At 45.2% G+C, this 20,254-nt stretch overlaps 1 protein-coding gene across 1 annotated transcript; it reads left to right on the forward strand.

Moving 5' to 3' along the window:
* The first annotated feature begins 1,629 nt into the window (after positions 1–1,629).
* DDX6 (DEAD-box helicase 6) lies at positions 1,630–20,143 on the forward strand. The gene is made up of 14 exons (XM_054802944.1): positions 1,630–1,760; positions 3,987–4,450; positions 5,985–6,048; positions 6,530–6,634; positions 7,890–8,019; positions 8,503–8,649; positions 8,898–8,996; positions 9,794–9,912; positions 10,388–10,516; positions 10,792–10,908; positions 12,464–12,527; positions 13,414–13,515; positions 14,255–14,434; positions 15,836–20,143. The coding sequence occupies exons 2-13, from the start codon at positions 4,251–4,253 to the stop codon at positions 14,428–14,430; spliced, it is 1,452 nt and encodes a 483-aa protein (XP_054658919.1). The 5' UTR covers positions 1,630–1,760; positions 3,987–4,250; the 3' UTR covers positions 14,431–14,434; positions 15,836–20,143.
* The last annotated feature ends 111 nt before the right edge of the window (positions 20,144–20,254 follow it).

The raw sequence follows: 20,254 nt of genomic DNA on the forward strand, positions 1-20,254 counted from the left end.
GTTAACTTGGATAAGGTAATCTGACAATAAGAAACTATTCGGCTTTAGGTAAGGATGATAAAACGCAGTACTTGCGTGTGAAGTCACTCTATTCTGTATAACTATGCGACTAACAAGCACATCTAGTGACCAGTTTGATGCTACGCTGACTTTCTGAGCTCTGCTTGAGAGAAGCCAGATCGTTTCTGGCTCCTGAATCTCCTCACCTCTCATGTTTTCCGTTTGTCGTCTTTGCTAAAGCTTTGCGAAGTATGTGCTGCCTACAGAGGTTAGTCATATTTACTAATCTGTTAATTTCTGTTGTCATTTGTTCTTTTAAGGTTAGAGCATGCTATTTCCTGTACGTCTTGTTGTGAAGTGCGATGCTTAGACCTGCAAAGCGCCGAGATGAAACGCCGGTCCTCGCACAGCGGGGCCAGAGCAGCCGCAGCGGATGCCAGAGAACGAAAGTCGTGCCCGGTGTGGGCCCCTGACTGCAGGAATGGGGGAGTCACAGCTGGAGAAGCTTCAACTGCTGCGCCCTTCGGCCAACGAGCTGGCACAGCAAGAAATGGGTGGGATGCAGCTTCTCCAGTCCCCTGGCATACGAAGGCACAACGGCTGTCTTTTCGGGTTCCTTTTGCTCTTGCTGTGCTCGGAACAGAGGAGCGTTAGAAAGAAAGAGGGATGCATCGGGCGGGAGAGCGGCCGACAAGGGAGCTGTGACCTCTCTGCCCCAGGGGACGGCAGTTCAGGACCACGGCAGAGCAGCAGGTAGTCGTCCGGGAGCGAACGGAAGAGAGAAACGGAGGACGAGGCTGTGCTGATCTTATTTCCCATGAGAATCGGGCAGGAATACGTGAAAATTGTCACGCTGGAAGGGTCGCCGATGGAGGTGATTGAGGGGGGGAGGGATAAACAATGATCTAAAGACGTGAGGAACTCGGAAAAACGGCCACGATGCGAGGAGAAACAAATGGGTTTCCCTGCCTTTTTTGTGCCCTTTTTGTGAAAATATTTGGAAAAATACTTGAACAAGAATTTGCCTGCAGAACGGTTTTGGCATTACCGGCGGTTTTAGGTCAGTGTCTTAAGATTACGTTCCCGTTGCGCCTCGAGTTTGACAAAATCCTCGTCGACGTAACGGCTGCCTACAGAGGAAGTTAACGGTTGCCAACCGGTCATGCTCAGCGGCCACGGCTCCTGCGAGCCACGGGTCCGTCCTTGGCGGTTGCGTTAGCTGTGTTGTTGCGCGTGACGAGGTCGCGTGAACTTCCCCGGCTTTTTCCCCCGGGGAAAACGGGACCGTTCCCGTTGTACTTTTGTCACGCGACGTCCGAGCAGCGCGTGCCGCTTCCGAGCGAGAGCGCTCAGCGGGGATGGCGGTTTCCATCTCAAGGCCTACTCCGTGACCGCTCTCTCCGCGGTCACCGCGGGCCCACGCTTCTCCCTCTTTGACCCTGTGGCCGCCGGAGCACCGGCCCGGGGCCCAACGGGGAGAGGGGGCGCAGGCCGCCGGCCCCGCAGCGCTCCCCGTCCGGCGGCGGTCACGTGGCCGCGGGAGCGCGGTGCGGGGGACCCCACGCAGGGGCCGGGCGTGGCGCGCGGCGTGCGTGCGTGCGTGCGTGAGGGGCGGGGCCGGCCTGCCCTGCCGGGAGGGGGAGGGCGCACGGGAGGAAGGAGGAAGCCGCCATCTTGGAGCGTTGAGTCGCCATAACAAGGCACCAAGGGGGAGCGAGAGGATTTTATACCTGGGCGAGGGGGGAGCGCGGCTGGTGGCGGTGAGGACGGGCCAGGGCGCCGGGGTGGGCGCGGGCCTGCGGGAGCGGGGTGGGGGGCGCCGCTGCTGTCCGGCCGAGCCTCGCGGCCTGCGGCGCGCCGCGGGAGCGGCGGGGCCTGAGCGGGGCCTGGCGGCGCCGGGGCGGGGGGGGCCGCGAGTGGGGCGGGGGCCGCCGGCCGGGCCGGGCAGGGCCGGGAGCGGCTGGGCCATGGGGCCGGCGCGCGGGGCGGGGCCGCGGCGGCGCTCGCCCGCCGGCCCGAGCGGCCGGGCGGCGGGCGGGGGCCGCTCCATTGTTCGCGGGCGGGAGGTGCCGGTGTGGCGCAGCTGCGTTTCGCGGGCGGCGCTGGCCCCGCCGCGGGGCCCGGGGGCCGCGGCGCTTTCTGTCGCGGCGGGGGCGACGCCGCAGTGCGGGGCCTGGGCTGGCCGGAAACAATGGGCACCGCGGGGGCTCCTGCGGACGGGCGAGCTGCGCGGCCGCTTTGTGCCGGGGCCGGCCCGGCCCGGCCCGACTCGACTCTGCCGAGGCGCGGGGGGCCGGCTGCGGGCGGGGGAAGGGAAAGGTCTGGCGGCCGCTGCCCTGACCGCCGGTCGGCCTGCCTACGTGGTCTGCGCCTGGGGACGAGAGTCGTGATGCGGGGGGGCCTTTTTTCCGTCGGACCGCCGGTTTGCGAAATGGTGGCGCTTCTCGTCTCGTGAAGGGGGAGGTTTGTTGGGCTTGCTGAGGCTGTGCGTTCTCCTTTAATCACCGTCCTTTCTAAAGGGTGGTTACGGGCGAGGGAGCTAAAGGGACTGAGAGGTTCCATCTCCCGCAACATTAGAGAACTCTTCGGCGTTGGTATCCGATTCTTTTAGGCGGTCGTGGTTACTTTAGTGTCTCGTCCGGTTTTCACAAAGTTAACGGGCAGGAGATCTCTCTCTTAAAAGACGCCCTGAAACAGTAGTTCTAGTCAGGGAGATAACTAGCAGAAGAATCCTAGTTGTGCAAACTTTAAAGTTTTGCTGTGAAGCTAGGATTGACATGCTTGTGAACAGCTGGGAAGAGTCTGAATTCCTTTTCCATCCTCTTGAATGTGCCTTTTATTCGCTGGGGAAACGCGCGTTTTTTTGTGGACTCTGAAGTTAGGAGGCGGTAGCCTGCTGGTTTTTCCTTTGCGTTTTTCCAAGATACGGATGCGTTGCGATGAGAATTTGTACAGGCGAGCCTATTTTCTGTTGCTTCGAAAGCTTTCAGACTAGAATGTCTTGGCTCTCTAGCATCATCGTAAGGAGTTTTTCAGCTCTGGGCCATGCTTATTTTATGCAAGGTGTAGACTTTGCATTATCTCTTTACAGTTTTGCCAACCTTTCTGTTAAATACGGTGTCAATATCAAGTCATGTGTACCAACTGTTATCTTTTGAGTGCAATATGAGTTGTTACTGACAGCTGGAAGGTAACGTCACACGGAACCCGTAAGCAGGAAGCTAGGTATCTAGTGTAAATGTATCTTACTCACTGCTTCAGTTTTAGGCTCGGTCACTTAGACTTAACAAAACAGGAAGCTACTGTCAGTTCAGCTCAATGATATCGTTAGCTTTGCTATTCTGAATGGTGTTAATACCCACTTTAAAAGTTTGAGTAAGCTGGTTGAACTAACTTTTGGGGTTGGAGGAGGGTAAGCTGGGGGTGTTTTGTTTGTTTGTTTTGGGTTTTTTTTTTAATAAAAGATAACATTAATTTCTATTTCCCTTTCAAAGCGAAAAAGGGCGATGAGAGTAACTTAGGGGTTTTGTCAGTTCTAACTGGAATGTCCACTTGATGTTATGGTCTTGCTTCCTGTCACAAACTTGTGCATAACGTTATTGCTCAGCGTTTTAGGGCTGCTTTGCCATGTCCCAGAAGCGGGGGAATTTCAAGATCCAGCAAAGCAATTGATACAATTCGCGCTTACTGTACAGGGGGCGGCAGGTAGTATTTTTCAAGCAGTTACTCACTGGAAGGTTGCTGAAACTATAGCTTTTTAGAAAATTATCTTTGGTGACTTGAAGGCGGTGGGTGCAGCTTTATAGGAAGGGGGGGGGGAAAGTTGGACATGCGTCTTGATAATTATCGCCGAGAAAACAGAAAAGCGAGTACTGTCGCTGCACGCCGCCTGGGAAGAAGCGATTCTTAAAATACAAAGGTAAACTGATGTGGTTGACGTCGACAAAAATCCACATACTAATTGTTTTCGTCTGCTTCTCTTTCAGATTGAAGCAAGTGAATTCTGATATAATTCAACTTTGTTAGAGGGCTTTTTTTAAAAAAAAGTTGATCCACAGTGCATCAGAGCAAGTTACTACTTTACTTTTGAGTGACTTACAGGTGCTTGCCTGCATTGCAATAAAGGACTCATATATTGAGCAAGACTTATTTATCTCTTCGTTTTGGAGAGTCTAATAAACTGTTATTACAGTTTCTGTACTGACTTTCAAAGTTTTGAAGTCTAAAAAGACATCTTTAAAAATAAAAACATGAGCACGGCCAGAACAGAGAACCCTGTTATAATGGGTCTATCCAGTCAGAACGGGCAGTTGAGGGGCCCTGTAAAACCCAGCGGGGGCCCAGGAGGTGGAGGCACACAAACTCAGCAACAGATGAACCAGCTGAAAAATGCCAACACAATCAATAACGGCACTCAACAGCAAGCACAGAGTATGACCACCGCTATTAAGTAAGTGTTTGTATCGGCTGCCACAAAAATAACGATTGAAAGTCACGTACGGGAAAGTGTTCTTGTGTTCCCGTGTTTAAAAAGTTTTCTGCTGTTGTTTCGTGACGCCGGTGGTTAGAAGCGTCCTGTGATGCACGTTATGAAAAGGAGGCTGTATTTCTGTGTGCGAGCTTCTCTCCAACAGTGACCTTTGCAATGGGTTTGCTGTGAAAAATCAAATTTGGTGCTTTGATTTTCAGAATGTGTAGCTGCTTGCCAGAGGTAGCCCGCTAAGCAGCAGTATCAGCATCCTGTTTTCTTTGCTCATTGCGAGCGGTATGAGAGGGAAGTTGGGGAGTGGGAAGGAACCGAACTGAAATTTAAGACAGAGGAGGAAACGCCACCTAGTCTCAGTGCAGTTGTGTATGCTTTTCAGTTGTTTGTTGCTGTTCTTTCTCACAGCGAGAAATTCTTTAAAGTCGCTTATCTTCTGTCATTGGTCTTAAATAGTAGCGCTTGCTGTCCTCGGTGTAATGCTCCGGCTTTAATTTATCAAAACCTGAGCTGAGATAATATGGTACCACTGTGATACCCTCCTACCATCAAACTGGTTTTGGAAGTATGCTAATAAAATGTGTGTGTGCCGGTTGGAAATTCTGAAAAATGTAAAAGACTTGGATGGTACGGTAATGTGTTCCTTTTCTTTTTTTTTTTTCCCCCATGGTTGCTCCTCCCCCTGAACAACATTCACTTTATTTTGTTACTTGATTATTTACAAAAGAAATGCCAGCTGGTGTCAGAGAGTGTGTAATGGAATGCTCAGGATCCTAAAGTTTGCCTAACTCGTCCTCGTGTCTCCCCCCCCCCTTTTTTTTTTAATTTTTTAAATTAATTGAGTTACTGTAACAAAGCTGATGACTTTCACTCCTCAAAATTCACTCATGACTTCCTGGGATTGGGGAAGAGAAGGACTTACTCTCTGTATGGGGGCTTTCGAGAGAAGATGAATGTCTAAATCTCATTGAAAGCAAAAGGCAACATTTGATCAACCAGTGGAGTGTGCGCTTGCTTAATTTTCTCCCTGAAAGTGTTTTTTATCTTCTCGCATTACTCATGAATTAAGAATGGATGTTCCCTGGGCAAGAGATTTTTCTTTTTTTTTTTTTCTTTTTTCCTTTTAAGTGATGAAATATTCTTGTGTGGATTTATTATAGTCAGTTTCTGTCATATGACTAAGTCAGTGCTGAGTTTTAAATCTGTGTTCTACTGGATTGATTCAGTGCCCTAAAAATGGGACTTGAATCATGACTGGATAAAGATTTCACAAATTCTCTGTGTGCTTGGCAGACTGCTGATTTTCTCTGTATACGGTTTCCTGCCTGTTGCATCCTGCTTAGCTCAGAGAAGACTTGAGCTCATATGTGTAGGCGCTTTTAGCTTTCAGGAGCTGAAAACATTACACGTTCATCGCTGTATCGAAGAAAATAAAAATGCAAAATGAAATTATTAAACCAGATTTTTTTAAAAAATTGTTTTTATTTTATTTTTGCTGTAGACCTGGTGATGACTGGAAGAAGACTTTAAAACTCCCTCCAAAGGATTTGAGAATCAAAACTTCGGTAAGGATGGTTGAATTGTAGGAATAAATATTAAGTAAAAGATGCGGGAGAAGCTGCAGTGGCAAAATATTTGTCCTAAGCAATAATTTAAAAGCCGTTCAGCTCTTGCTGTTTTAAATGAAGAATTAATTTGTTCTGCAACTGCTTGGGAGAGGTGCTTCTCTTGGAAAGCTCAGAAACACTTTACTTTGGATTTCCTACTTTATTAGTGTTACAGCGTGGCACTGATTGCCAGTGTCTCCTGCGAGGCAGATCGAAAGATGTCAGTGTGTGTTTGCTGTGCTGTATTTGGTTACGAGAAAGCTAATGTTTCCTTCTCCACTCTATGGTATTGCACAGATTAGTGGGAGCTTCTGTATAGTAATGGAATGCACTTTGTGGCCTTCCTGCTTAGGCAGTCTCTCATTGAGTCAGGCCAATCTACAGCTGCGGGTTGTATGACCTAATCTTATGGATGTGCTTTTTTTTTTTGATTATTCAGGACGTGACCTCCACAAAAGGAAACGAGTTTGAAGATTACTGTTTGAAACGGGAGTTGCTGATGGGAATTTTTGAAATGGGCTGGGAAAAACCATCTCCTATTCAGGTTGTTTACAAACAAGACTACTTACAAGAAGCGTTTAATTTTTATAAATTTACTGAAATTCTTATGTTTAAATGTCGGATACTCACGTCATGATTTGGGAAAACAGGGGTTGTGAACGGTAGAACTTGGGCGGCCCTTTGGGGAAGGTGAGAATTTCTGACGCTTGACTAAATCACCAAGTCATGCGTCGGGTGACTTAGAGGTGGGACTGACTTACGCTTTGGAGAAGTTAACTCGGATTTTCCTTTCGCTCTGGAGGCATTAGCGCGTTAATCCTCTGTTCAGTAACATCCTTCACATAAGTAATGCCAGTGAGAACAGGGCTGTTCTGTAAATTTTCCGGAAAACTGAGTTACCATAGGCCGCATAACCTGTAGTTGTTACAAAGTTAACTATGGCTTTATCACACTGTCTCAGCTTTTTTTATCGTAAGCATCCGAAAGGAGCGTAATGCAGATTATGGAGAGATGTTAATGTGTTAGCGAGTTTACTTTTAAGGATTGTTCTGTTAAGAACTGTTGATTTGCAAACTTCAGGGGGTGGGGAGGTCGAACTCTCTTTTAATTGCTCTTTGGAGGGTTATCATTGACACAGCTCTGCCCCTCTATCTCCCTAAGGCATGAGAAAGCCACGGCTTTTAGGTAATTTGTCTGCTTTAAAACAGATTCTAACCGTGCCGTCTCTCCAAAAGGCTGTGAGGGTTCCTTAGATGTTGACATAAAAGGTAGTAAAACAAAAAAAACCTCAGGGCCTGTGTTCGAATGGCTGAAGTTTCACAAGGAAAGCCTGCTGGTTTTATGAGAAGTATGTTACAGGAGCATGCAGGTTTGAATTACGTTGGCTGAGGTGGTTCTGATGTTAAGATATAGGTGGGTATTTTTTTCCATAGGAGGAGTTTGATAGTGACTGTCATCGTCTCTTCGCTTTTTTCCTACTTTTTCACTTTTTTCCTAATTTATCAGTATGGGTTTACCATTCCTGTGGTACCTGATCACCGGTTCTCCTATGACCAAGCAAGACAAGGACTTTTAAGTGGGATATGGGGAGCAGAGCTACTGCTTTGTTGGGGAACTCTTTACTGATAGACATAACTCCTTCCTGTTGCGAGTCTGCGATGCTTGCAGTTGCAGGATATTACATTCGTGAAACAATCGGATTTCACGTGGTACTCTTAGCAAGGAGAGTTAAATTTGGCCAGCCTCTTTGGTGAGCGTGGCTTACGATTGCTCATGCGCTGTCTGTCATTGCATTTCAGGAGGAGAGCATCCCCATTGCTTTATCTGGTAGGGATATCTTGGCTAGAGCGAAAAACGGAACGGGCAAGAGTGGAGCCTACCTCATTCCTTTACTTGAACGGCTAGACTTAAAGAAGGACAATATACAAGGTCAGTTGAGATGGATCTCGCTTAGCTGCAGCCAGGTAATGGTATCAGTCGCTACGTAGCAGACTCGAATCTCAAACTGGTCAATGAAATTGAGCAACGTAGGTTATCTGCTTGTGCTTTCAAAGAAAGTTAATGGGGAGTGGTGGAGGGGAGGTGGAGTTTTAAAAGTCCCACAGTTGCTTTCATAAGCTTGAAATAGAGAAAGTCTTCTGGACTTTACAGTCTTGCCACGGGAAGCGGATTTGGAGTAGCAGGCAAACGTGCCGACTGGGGAACTCGTGCGGAGGGAATGTCAACAGATGGAGAACCCTTGTGGGGAATTTACCTTGTCGTAAGCAGTTTCTAGGTTTTGTTCAGGATATCCAGAGTGGAACTCCCAAATCATAGAAGTATAGCTTTCATAAAGTCTCTGTCTCCTCTAAGGATTGTTATTTAAGATACAGCGTGTTACCAGTAACTGATGCCGACGCTTTTAACTTTCAGCAATGGTGATCGTTCCCACCCGTGAACTAGCCCTGCAGGTCAGTCAAATCTGTATCCAGGTCAGCAAACACATGGGAGGTGCCAAAGTGATGGCAACAACGGGAGGAACCAATCTGCGAGATGACATAATGAGGCTTGATGATACAGGTTGGAGCACTTTTGCTACTCTACAGTTGCTTTTTGTTGGCGGCTTTTACAGCGTGGCAGTGGGATTTCTGCTTGTTATTGTTTGCCTGTTACAGAACAGACTACGATGTCTTGTTCGCTGTTTGTATGCTGCAATTATTCTCAAACTGTTTGTGTGAAACACGGACGTGAATGCCAGAAACATTGTTTTAGTGGCCTTAACCATTTTTTATTTTTTTTTTTCCCCTCCCCTTCTTCTAACCTTACAGTGCATGTGGTGATAGCTACCCCTGGGAGGATTCTCGATCTCATCAAAAAAGGAGTAGCAAAAGTTGAGCATGTCCAGATGATAGTATTGGATGAGGCAAGTTTCTTGTGTTAAATGTTTTGGGATATTAATACCAAGTTAAAGCAGTGATGCATCTCAGCGAGTCTCCCCTTTATGCATGGCAACAAATCAAACTTTGCTTAGAGACACTATGAGTTTATAGCTCATCCATTTCTCAGTATTTTTGAGAAGGTATTTTGGCAGAAGAATTTTTCTGCATGTGAATCTTCTAAGAAAGGAACCTGGGAAGATGTGCCTTTCCTGTCGTCTTTGCTGTTCCTGAAGAATAGATTAAGTCTATTCTGAAATGAAGGAACGCATTTCATTTGGTTTCACTTTATAATGAGCAAGCTGTGCTTACCACATAATTGTATATAAAACTGATATATCAACGTCCAGTACAGTACAGGCTTCTGAGTGAGAGGTTGAGAAAATAGTTGTGCGAAAGCTCTTGGATGACTCTGATCAGAACTCTGATAACTGTTTTCAATTGAGATTCCATTTATTTTTCCTGAATTTGATTTTGTTTAAATCAAAGTGCTGAAAACCAGGAGAGGGTAAACTTCCTTTTACTGATGAATCCTGTCTCCAGCAGCTAAATCACACATCTTTTGGAGCGTGATGCATGCTCCAAAGGGGACAGTCCCATCATAAGGGCAGGGAGAATGCTCCTGGTGTTCTGGGGGGGTTTTTTGTCCTATGTCCCCATCATCCACGGCCCCCCCCCCCCCCCCCCCCCCCCCCCCCCCCCCCCCCCCAAATGTGGTGCTACCAGAAGACTGAAATCTTGCCCCGTTAATTTAGCTAACTCTTTATTACCTCTGTTGTTACAGGCAGATAAGTTGCTGTCTCAAGATTTTGTTCAAATAATGGAAGACATTATTCTCACGCTACCTAAAAACAGACAGATTTTGCTCTACTCGGCCACTTTCCCTTTGAGTGTACAGAAGTTCATGGTGAGTGAAGTTTGTGATGGTGGTGTCATTGCATGTGAGGTGTGTGAATGAGTAGCGCGTAGCTCGGGTTTTTTTTAAATGCATCCTGACTTCACTGGTTTAATCTAAATGAGCCTAAATCTAGGACAGAAGTTTGAAAGTAATTTTTGACCCGCAGTAGCATTAATAGGAAAGCTAGCTACGCGCAGCTCTTGCCTATGAGGTACTATTTTCCTCTTTGTACATTAGTTAATGTGCTGTCTGCCCTGATTTGCTTCCAGAGAGTGCTCCTGTTTGGCCTGCTGGGTCGCCTTGGATTTATAAGTAATCCCTCATGAAATTTACCCACCCTGTCTGTTTCGTGTACAGCATGAAGAGCGAACGGCTAGGTAGTGCACGCTTGCCACGGAGGAAGTTAAATGTGCCGGAGGGTGGGCAGTACTTAGGTTATTTTGCATGTAGGTATATCCACTTTATCTTTATCTTTATTTTTCAGAATTCCCATTTGCAGAAACCCTATGAGATTAATCTGATGGAGGAGCTGACCTTAAAGGGAGTTACCCAGTACTACGCCTATGTAACTGAGCGTCAGAAAGTACACTGCCTCAATACACTGTTTTCCAGGGTAAGCAGTAGGGCTGGGTCAAGAATGTGCAGAAGCTTTTTTTCCTTTTGGAAACAAGAGTAAGACTGAGGGCGGCAAAGACAGCTTCTTGTCCTGCACCTTTGTGTTACAGAACTTCGCTAATTTTTTTTCCCCGCTTGTAGAAAATTATACAGTGTGTAAATTACCAGCAGCATACCTGCTTCGCTGTCTTTCTGGAAGGGATTTAGACTTAGGTCTTGGATCATTTGTTATTAAAATGCTGCATTTACTGAGCATGCTACTTATATGTTCAGCTCCAGATTAACCAGTCGATCATTTTCTGCAACTCCTCTCAACGGGTTGAATTGCTAGCCAAAAAGATCTCCCAGCTGGGCTATTCCTGCTTCTATATCCATGCTAAAATGAGGCAGGTGAGTATGTGTCTATGGCAGTTTTATTTCACACCACCCTGAGCTTTACCGTGTAGCTGAATTAAGTCTCGTGCTTGCTTTAAATTTGCATGTTCTTTGAAAACTGAAATGTGTATTGTTTTGCTATCAATTTGGTTTTGAGACACGCCCCCGCCCTTCTTTTCAGACTATTCGGTGTAGCTGGTCAGTTGGTATTTAAGAGTACTTCAGGTCAGGTTAATTAGCTCAGTGTAAGTATAGACTGCCGCCCGAAGGCACGGTTCTTGCTGCTGCTGCCATGCTCTCGCCAGCATGGGGAGCCACGGTAGACCACGCAGTGTAACTGACAGATGAAAATGAGTGTGGTTTAAAACAAACGACAGAAACCCCAATACTCAGCCGATTGAGCGCCCTGCGTGGCTTGGCGAACAGTAAATCTTGCACTGTGACTGCAGGGCAATCTGGGAAGTCAGGGCGGTGGCTTTGATCAAGCCTCTTGGCGAAAGCCGTGACTGCTGTAAGGCAACTGAGTGCCCGTGGCCTTGGTGTAGATGATGAAAAATGCCAGTGATACTTGGCTGATGCAGAGGTTTCTGTTAATTGTACGTTAGCTCTGTATGTCCTCAAGCTTCATACTTGTAATTTCCTTGTTTTCAGCAAGCGTACTGAAAGTTGTCAGGACGTTGATGTGACGGATGTAAAACAGTAGTACTTTATGTTTTTCATTTTATATGTAAGCTAGAATAAATTCAAATGAAAGCTTTAGAGGAAGCGTAGCTTGCTGTTCACGGAACTGACAGGTAATGCCAGTGTTTGCTGGGCCATATGCAGACCAGTAAAGCAAGGAGAAATAGAAGTGGTGTCGGTGTTGAGAACAGAGAGGTATACAAATGGGTTCCTTGAAGTCTGATTTTTGTATGCTTTTGATCAGTCACTAGATGATCTTTGTGGCAAAATACAGGTGCGTTTGTGTGGAAACCTTCAACTTGTTCGCTCCTGCTGTTAACTGCGCTCCTTAACAGTGATATTACTTAATCTTTGTGTTGCCCAAAGTGACCTGTTTGTGAGAGGAGAGTCTTCACAGACAATTGACTCGTCTCACCCCTAATACTGAATCGGTAGTGAAGAATACTCCATACTAGAAAATGAAGTTACTGCTGACTTCCAGTTTTTAAGGGAATGAATAAAACATGCATTGAATTTGGCAGGGGGCTGGGGGATGGTGATAGTCAAAATATGTTTAACTTCCTTGATGCTCACTGTAACTTAAGATATTCCGAGATGGCTTTGATGCCACTGTAGGAGGCTTTAAAACACAGTCGGTTAAGTGTCTTTGCATAAAAGCAGTACCAACTTACTTCTGGTAAGTTCTTTAGAATATATGGGCAAGGAGTGCTTAAAAAATATGTACTAGCAGCTTTGTTTGACTCAGCTGCTCTCTAATGAGGAGGGGAGGAATTCAGGTGATTGCAGTTCAGTGTTTGTAACTTGAAAACACCTGAAAGTCACAGGTGTTGGGTTTTGTGACTTTGTTTTGCTCTTGTTTTTTTTAATCCATATATATATTTATTTCCAGGAGCACCGCAATCGTGTGTTTCACGATTTCCGAAACGGCTTATGCCGCAATCTTGTTTGCACTGGTAAGAGTTCTTGACCGTTTTCCTGTTTCTAAAGGTTGTGATAGAAAGGGGATTAGCCATTAGCCCAGGTATAATAAATAGATCAATAAACCAATATGCTTTGGTAAGATGTCTTTGTCAAGCCTGCGTGTAGCAGGGTGCAGCACTCCTTTAGGCATGTAGACTTTTGTGACTAACTGTGAAGGTGCAGCTTGCTAACAAATTGGTTTACTGTGAGAGTATTTTCTGCACTAGTTATGTTTTCTGTATATTTTCACTTGTGAGTGCTCTCTGAGTTGTTGGGCTGTAAGCTTTATGAAATATTGGTAGAACTGTGGCTAGGATCACCTGAGTAAGTTTTGCTGATTCTTTAAATGTTTATAGCTCATCTTTTCTCAATATTCTTATAGTTTTGATTGGCCCGTGTATGGTCAGAATTCTCCATTGTATGGCCTGTTTGGGCAGTACCACGGCAGCGTCTGCTGATCACTACGTGTATCCAGGTCATCTTAACAAAAATCACTAGAACAAAAAGAGTTGAGCTAGCGGGACGTAGTTCTGATCTCAAGTCTGTTGTGACATTGGCAATGTACAATCATGTGTAAGGAGATGCTGCTCAGAAATAGTCTTAAGGTGGAAAAAATTAGCTTCGTGCTAATCACTTCTCCAGCATAGATGTGCAGATGTGGTGTTTTGGTCATCGTTCTTGTATTCATGTTTGTAATGGATCAAGAGCAAGAAGAAGCTGTAACAGAATTGCATTTAAATTGTCTTTGATACAGGGGAAGCTTATATCGGGAAACTAGCGCAAGCCAATGTTAATCATTGTTAATCTTTCCACCCTAAATACTGTCAGCATTTGATTTCATTGAAATTAACTTTCTTCATGACCTGGATTGTCTTTCAGATCTGTTTACCCGAGGTATTGATATCCAAGCTGTGAATGTGGTGATAAATTTTGATTTCCCAAAGCTGGCAGAGACTTATCTCCATCGTATTGGCAGATCAGGTGAGACGAAAACCATCTTTTAGGTGCAATTTTGCTGACAACTGTGATGTGTCTTAGGCTTGGATTGGCTTCTGTTATTTATTACTGTATCTGAGAATTATTTCAGGTAGCTTTGATTTTTTTTTTTTTCTGACAAATTTGGTTTTGGGTATCATCTCAGATGTGATTAACCTCACAAATATCTGAATAAGGGGCTGTTCTCTTGAAACTGGCCTGAAGAGCCTAATGAGGGGGAGAAAAAACCCCCGTATTTTGCTTTAATCTCAGGAGACTTACTGATGCTCCTATTTGCAGTTTAGGAGAACTCTATACTGAAAACTTAGCTTCATGATGTCTTAAGCGTAGTTTTCTAATGTCTGGACATTGTCAAAATATACTCTTAAGAAAGGCAGTAAAGAAAGTAACTTGGTGTACCTGAACTTTGTAGTTCAGGCTTGTTTAAGAACAACTGTTACTGAAGAAGGGCTGGACGTGCATAATGCAGTAGCGGAAGACTTCTCATTGGTAATTAATGAGGAGGTTTGGTCAGAGCATTTTGAACCTCCCAGGTTTTCTTACTTCTCTAGCACTACAAAGCTTCTTAACAAAAACCCACGTGAAAGTTGTAGAGACCTGTGACAGGGTCTGGATCTGCTTTTATCATCAGTGTGATGTTAATAACTCCACAGTCTGCAGACTTTTCCAGTCAGCCTTCAATTACTCAGTTCGGTTGTTTTTTGGTTTGTTTTTTTTTTTTAAGGTCGCTTTGGTCATCTTGGCCTGGCCATCAACTTGATCACCTATGATGATCGATTCAACCTGAAAAGTATTGAGGAGCAGCTGGGAACTGAAATTAAACCCATACCGAGCAACATTGACAAGAGCCTGTATGTGGCAGAATACCACAGTGAACCTGTAGAAGATGAGAAACAGTAAACATGTGCGTATGTAAATGCCTTCCTGAATAGAGAAGTTGTGTTGGATGAAAGAAGAGCTGGTGTGCGAATCTTACTGCAGGGGAAGAGGGAAAGTGATGTGCTGAAGAGGCTCTGAATGTGGAAACAAGGGTTTGAAATAGACTGTCAGTGCAAGAAATTCTTTGGATGTGCTGAAGCTGGGAGGGGAGGATGAGTAATTTTTAGTTGTCTTAATTCAAATGCTGACCATATGCCAAGGAGACTGAAAATGGGGGGGGGGGAAGAGGGAATGAGGAATGGTTTTTGGAGAGGCCGGGATGGCTACTAGTAGCCTAAGGAATTCTTTCTGTATTGCTTAGCTAAAATGAGAAGCCGGTGAGGGGCAGAGAGGAAGGTGGTCCTCAAACAGGTGAGGAGAGAAAATGTATAGCTTTGAGAACAGAGCACCGACAGAAGAGCCTAAGCACCTCACCAGCTAGAAGGAACAGGTTCAAGCTGAAGGTGCTGCATCTTTTGCATCCTTTGGTTGATAGAACTCTCACAAGTAAACAAAGTAGGCAGCAAAGCTGTAATTCATCTTTGCTGCCACTCGAGGTCGTCTACATAGCTTTACAAGAAAATGAGATTTCACTGTCAGAGACTCCTAAGTGTGCCCTTTCTGATCATAGTCTGATGAAAAACTGCTGAGTCGAGTCCTTTTATAAGTAGAAGACTCGCCCTGCGTTGCAGTCAAGGAAAATAGCTATGGGATGATGTTTGATCTGGTTTTAGTTAAGACGCTATATCGTGCAAGATCAGGCACCGTACAGTTAGGGTTAGAAATCAATCATTTGTGTCCTCTTCTCAGAGATCATGAATTAGAGAATCCCAGTGAAGCTGCTGAAATTCTTCCCAGTTGACACACACACACACATATGCACACAAAAAAAAAAAAGGCCGTAGAAGCAGACTCCTGGATAGAGTTAAAATGAACCTATGTCCCTTCTTTGAAATTGTTCAAGGATAGCCCTAGCCAGTCACGCATGCTAAGCTGACTTGCAGCCTCTGCTTTGCTGGCTGAGCTTTCTCTGTGTTGTATAAATAAATTTAAAAAAAAAAAAAATCCCACTTGATGAACTTGGAAAAGGCTCTTGGGTGGTTTCCTTAAGGGGAATGCTGTGACCTTGGCTGAGAACTGTTTGCCGCTTCCTAAAGGACAAGAAACCAGTAGGTAGTCATGTTCCATAGGTATATTAGGGCATTAGCAGCACCCCTTTCTGCAAAGCTGTGGTTAAGGTTGAGCTGTTCCAGAGGCCCTTTGCTTTTCTAGAGCTGCTACATAGTCAGTGTGATTCATTACTTATGTTCTGGTTTTGCATAGAATTGATTTAACTGTGGGTGTTGTGGTTGTTCTTTTTTTTTTTTTTTGGTTTGTTTTTTTTTAGGCTTTGATTACACATGCCAGAAGGTGAAGCCCTTTGATCCAGATCTGTGACACATCGTTTCTTTGGGGATACCCTTCTCTTTGTGGGTTTTTCTTCGTCTTTTCATTTCGGAACTATGAAGACTAAAGAGCTCGGCCTTTTTTTCTTTTTAAATTTGGCAGCAAGGAAGAAAGAAGATAAAAAGGAGGAATGTCTTTTTGTTTTTCCACTTGTTTGCACTGTGTGCTGATTGAACATTAGTTGCACTAACTGCTGGTTTTAAAATTTTTTTTCTTTGGGTGGGAGGGGCAGCAAGGGAAGAAGAGAAACCCTGAAAAGAGAAGAATCTTGATGAACACGAGCTTGTCTGCTATTTCAAATTCTTCAACCATCGACTGAGTGCATTTCAACTTCTCCCTGGTTACTCATCTGTTTTTAAGCTAAAGAGCTTGTTACTTATTCGTGCAAAGTGCCTTATGCTATGAGACCATTCAGAATATCACCTTTCCGACACAGCCCAAGGAATCAACAGCCGTTTTTGGTTTCAGGTCAAAGTTCCCCTCTCTTCCCCCTCTCCTCCTCCCCAAGTACTCAAGCCCAGGGCTGGGAGGTGAAACGTATTGGTAATACTACTTTTTTCTTCAACTTTTTTTTTTTTTTTAATTGGAGGAGTTGATATGCATCTGCAGTTCACCCACACTGTAAATACCTGTATTTAAAATGAAACCAACTTAAAATCTGGGCTGATTAGGTGCAGCATCATAGCTCCAGAAGGAAAGAGTAGCCTGTCATCCTTTGCAGGAGCCATAAGAAAAGCCCTATGCTCTAGCAGAACACTAAAGACTGGTTTCCATAAGAGTCTCCATTAGTAGTTACAGCACTTGATATGTAGACTTGTTTCAGAGCCATGGCCCTCTTTCCTCTGGTGCAGTGTGTCCCATAGAAAATCAGATGTGTATATTGTACAAACTTTGTAAATATGATTTTTTTTTTCTGTTTGGGTTCATATATAACTTTTTCTTTTGTGATGAAGATTGCTGGGGTTAAAGGGATTAGACTGATTATGGGAGCAGCTAAAGATGAGAGGGGCTCAGTTTTCTGCAACACTAAACAATGGGAAGTGCTCTGACCTCCATGAAGAGCAGGCCTCTACAAGCGTCCCTTGTCAGGGTGGGTTTGCTCTGGTGCTAGCAACACTGTCCTGTACCGCTCGTGTGGAAGAGATCACTTGTGGGGCTACGAGGCCTCAAAATCTGTAGCGCAACCTGTTGGAGATGCTCTTCGATTTCCCCCTTAGAAACTTCAGGAACTTGACAAGCTCTGAAGGGGGCCGTGACCAGTGTTCCACCATGGCGCGAGGGAAATCCAGCGAGTATCAGTGTTGCTGAGCGGTGTACGCATAAGGCGTGGATTTGAGTTTGAGAGAAACCACAGAAAACCAATTTACATGCATAAACTGACAGTTCTGGAGCTTTGTGGGATTGATGTACTTCCTGCAGCATTGTGCATTTTCTGCCCAGAGTGGCCTCTATACAGACTTGTGAGCAGGTAAGGGCAAACCCCTGTTAACGTCAGAAGCTGCAGAAAGCTGCTTGCCATCTCCTCTGTTTTGGCATGAATTGCTGTCTGTCATTTTGCATTGTATATTGCTGAAAAGTGCTTTCTGGTCAAGTAGTGTTGCTTTAAATTGTGCCCCTCCCAACATGCTTGATGTTTGGCCTGATCTACAGGCAAAAGGAGTGAGACAAATCAAAAACTGTACTCTTTTTAAATTCCCTTTTAGCCTGTTCACCAACACTGTCAGGAGGCACCTGGACAAACGCAGTCCCTTTTGCTCAGTTGTTTATTGCGTATACAGATGCTGCACTCACACCACGCTTGCTTACCTTTGAAGCAGGAATTAATCGTCTTAATTTCTCCCTGTTTTGACCCTTTTTTTAAATTTGAGTAAAATTGTTTGGAAATACAAGGCGGACTTAGCCGTCCGTTTCCTTGAGGATCGTAAATAGAAGCCAGGTGCCTCCTGACAACAACTTTACAAGATGGAAAGGTTTTTGTGTTTGGGATTTTTTTTTTTTTCCTTTTGTCAGCGGTGACTCCATAATTGTAGCAAATGCTGCACTAGAGTACAAACTCAAGAGCTTGGTCACAGATGCTCTGTGAGCCACACAGCTTACATCTGACTGGCAGGTACTAAATGTAAACAATTTTGGGGTGCTTTTTGGGGGTGGGGGGTGGGAGTTTGTGGGTGGTAACTTTGACCAAAAGTAAAATCTTGCTCTTGTACTGCAGCCAGCTTATGATTTTCCAGAGAGACAGAAGAGGGATCATACTAGTGCAACAAAGACGTGGAAAATGTAAATAAAAGTTTTGTATCTTACCGGGGCACGCACACGTAACAAGAACAGGATAGCGACGTTGAGTCAGACGTGCGTGCTCTGCTTGGATTTGTGGTAGGTTAGCCTGGTGCCATGCGTTGATGGTCCCTCTTGAAGCACAGAACTCTTGAAAGTATTACTTTAAACTTGGCCTCTAATTGAGGATTGGCACTTACCTAAACTATCGGGGGCACCGTTTTTAGGCGGCTTCTCGTCAAGAAGGAAGCAGCCTATTTTTGGTGCTGGTAGGCTATCTCTAACAGATGCGATCTTGCAAATGGAAAGATGCTCCAAAGGACTAGGATAATCCTAGTTTGGTTTTTTTTTGCTTTTTTTTTTTAATTTTGTTTTGGGGGTTTTTTTTTGTTACTGTTTTTTTCCCTACCCAGGAGTAAGGAGCATGTATAAATCTTGGCTTCCTGAGATTGCTTGCGAGCTCCTGTTTTTGCTGGTCACATACCAGCCTTTACATTTACATGGTAGTTGGAGCCTTCAGCGATGAGCCCTAGGTCAAATACTTCCTCTGACAAAGGTGTGACGTGAATGAGAATCTGATGTATTCTGCACTTTTCCCCCCCGGAAGTCTAAAAGCGTCACTCGGTGATTCTGATGAAATGGAGCTTCACAGCTGGGTGAAGTGGCTGTGAAGAGGGTGACGCGAATCTTGAGCCAGCTCACTCGAGAGAAACCAGAGGCTGGTCTCTGGGTGCGTGCCGTCAGGAGCGCACTACAGTTGCTGGAGGGCTTTTCCCAAAGGGAGGGGGGTGGGTCGGTCTCAAGTATGTGTTTCAATTTGCAGAATGAGATGGGAGCATCTTTCCTTTGCCCTCTGTGACTTTTGTTTGTGGGTAAGAACAGGGAAGCTCAACATGAATTCATGTTGCGTACATGTTGGTATCAAATCATCTCATTCTGATCTTTTGTTCTTTATTTTTACTTGGGATGGGGGAGGGTGTCTGCTCCAAGGATTTAAAAATGCTTCACACGCTCAATTTTTGGTTTTATTTTTTTCAAATGACTGATAGGACACAAACCCAAGCAGACGGCTGTCCTGCCTCGGTTTCTGTTCTAGAGGTTGCGGAGATGCAGTGCCACGTCTCCCGAGCTGCTGTTGCAGTGGCTCTTGTCCTGGTGCTGGACTTCTTTGTAATGCCGCTGGGGCCGAGCAGCTGTTGCTTTCTGAGGAGGGAGCAAATTTCGTTCCCAGGAACTCCAGCGGTGCGGCCGCCCTGGTAAAGGTTGGGCAACAGTAGTACGTGCAGGGAGTTTTCCGATTGCTGTGAACTTCTGGTCCATCTTTTGTGCATCGCAGTTTCTCTTCACGATACACCAGGTCTCTGGACCAAAGAGCGTGCATCCGATCTTCAAAATGAGGCTTTGGCAGATTATCCTATAGGTTTTGCTCAGTTCACTGTTGTGTTGCTAAAATGTCCCTACGTGGAAGCATTGTTAAATTCTGCTGTAGACAAGTTAGGGAAGGGTAAGGAGGGGTGGGGGGAGGGATGGGCTTATTAAGATACAGCCTTGCTGTATTTTAACCAATAATTACGGGGAAGGGGTGTCAGGAGAAGAAAATAGTCACTGTTCCCTTTATTGAAAGAAACTGGAACTTTTATTTCAAGAAAAGAAATTATTTGCAATTCAGGTGGAATATCGTAATCCACCAGTCCCTAGTCAAGAGGTTGGTATTCTTACTGTTAACCAGCAAACAATGTGGATTAGTCCTTGAAAACATTCAGGGGAGGGAGGGGAAAATTGGCTTTCTGTTAAATCGGTAATTGGCAAATTCTTCCAGTGGAGCTCTGATTTTGTTGAGAATGTATTTTCTCTGGCTGTATGTGCGTCGCAGCACTGACTTGTGAAGAGCTTCACGAGTTCCGAGTGCAAAAAAGATGAATGGTAAAATCCTGATTTTGTTGATTAAACTCAATAAAAGCTCCCTGGAACTCCAGTTTGGTCTCATTTTTTTTCTTCTAACTGTGAGCGAAAAGCGTGCTGACCTTTTACACAGAGCCCTCTATCTATATGTCTTTCATCAAGTCACCCCCGAGCTCTGCCTTGC

Source organism: Grus americana, chromosome 24 (genome assembly GCF_028858705.1).
Source record: "Grus americana isolate bGruAme1 chromosome 24, bGruAme1.mat, whole genome shotgun sequence".
In the NCBI taxonomy this organism is placed as follows: domain Eukaryota; kingdom Metazoa; phylum Chordata; class Aves; order Gruiformes; family Gruidae; genus Grus; species Grus americana.

Bases quoted from the DNA above. Each gene is read 5' to 3' on its own strand.
- DDX6 (XM_054802944.1), top strand. From the start codon at position 4,251: ATGAGCACGGCCAGAACAGAGAACCCTGTTATAATGGGTCTATCCAGT. The intron at 8,020-8,502 runs GTCAGTTGAGAT...TTTAACTTTCAG, and splicing joins AAAGAAGGACAATATACAAG to CAATGGTGATCGTTCCCACC. The intron at 12,528-13,413 runs GTAAGAGTTCTT...ATTGTCTTTCAG, and splicing joins CCGCAATCTTGTTTGCACTG to ATCTGTTTACCCGAGGTATT.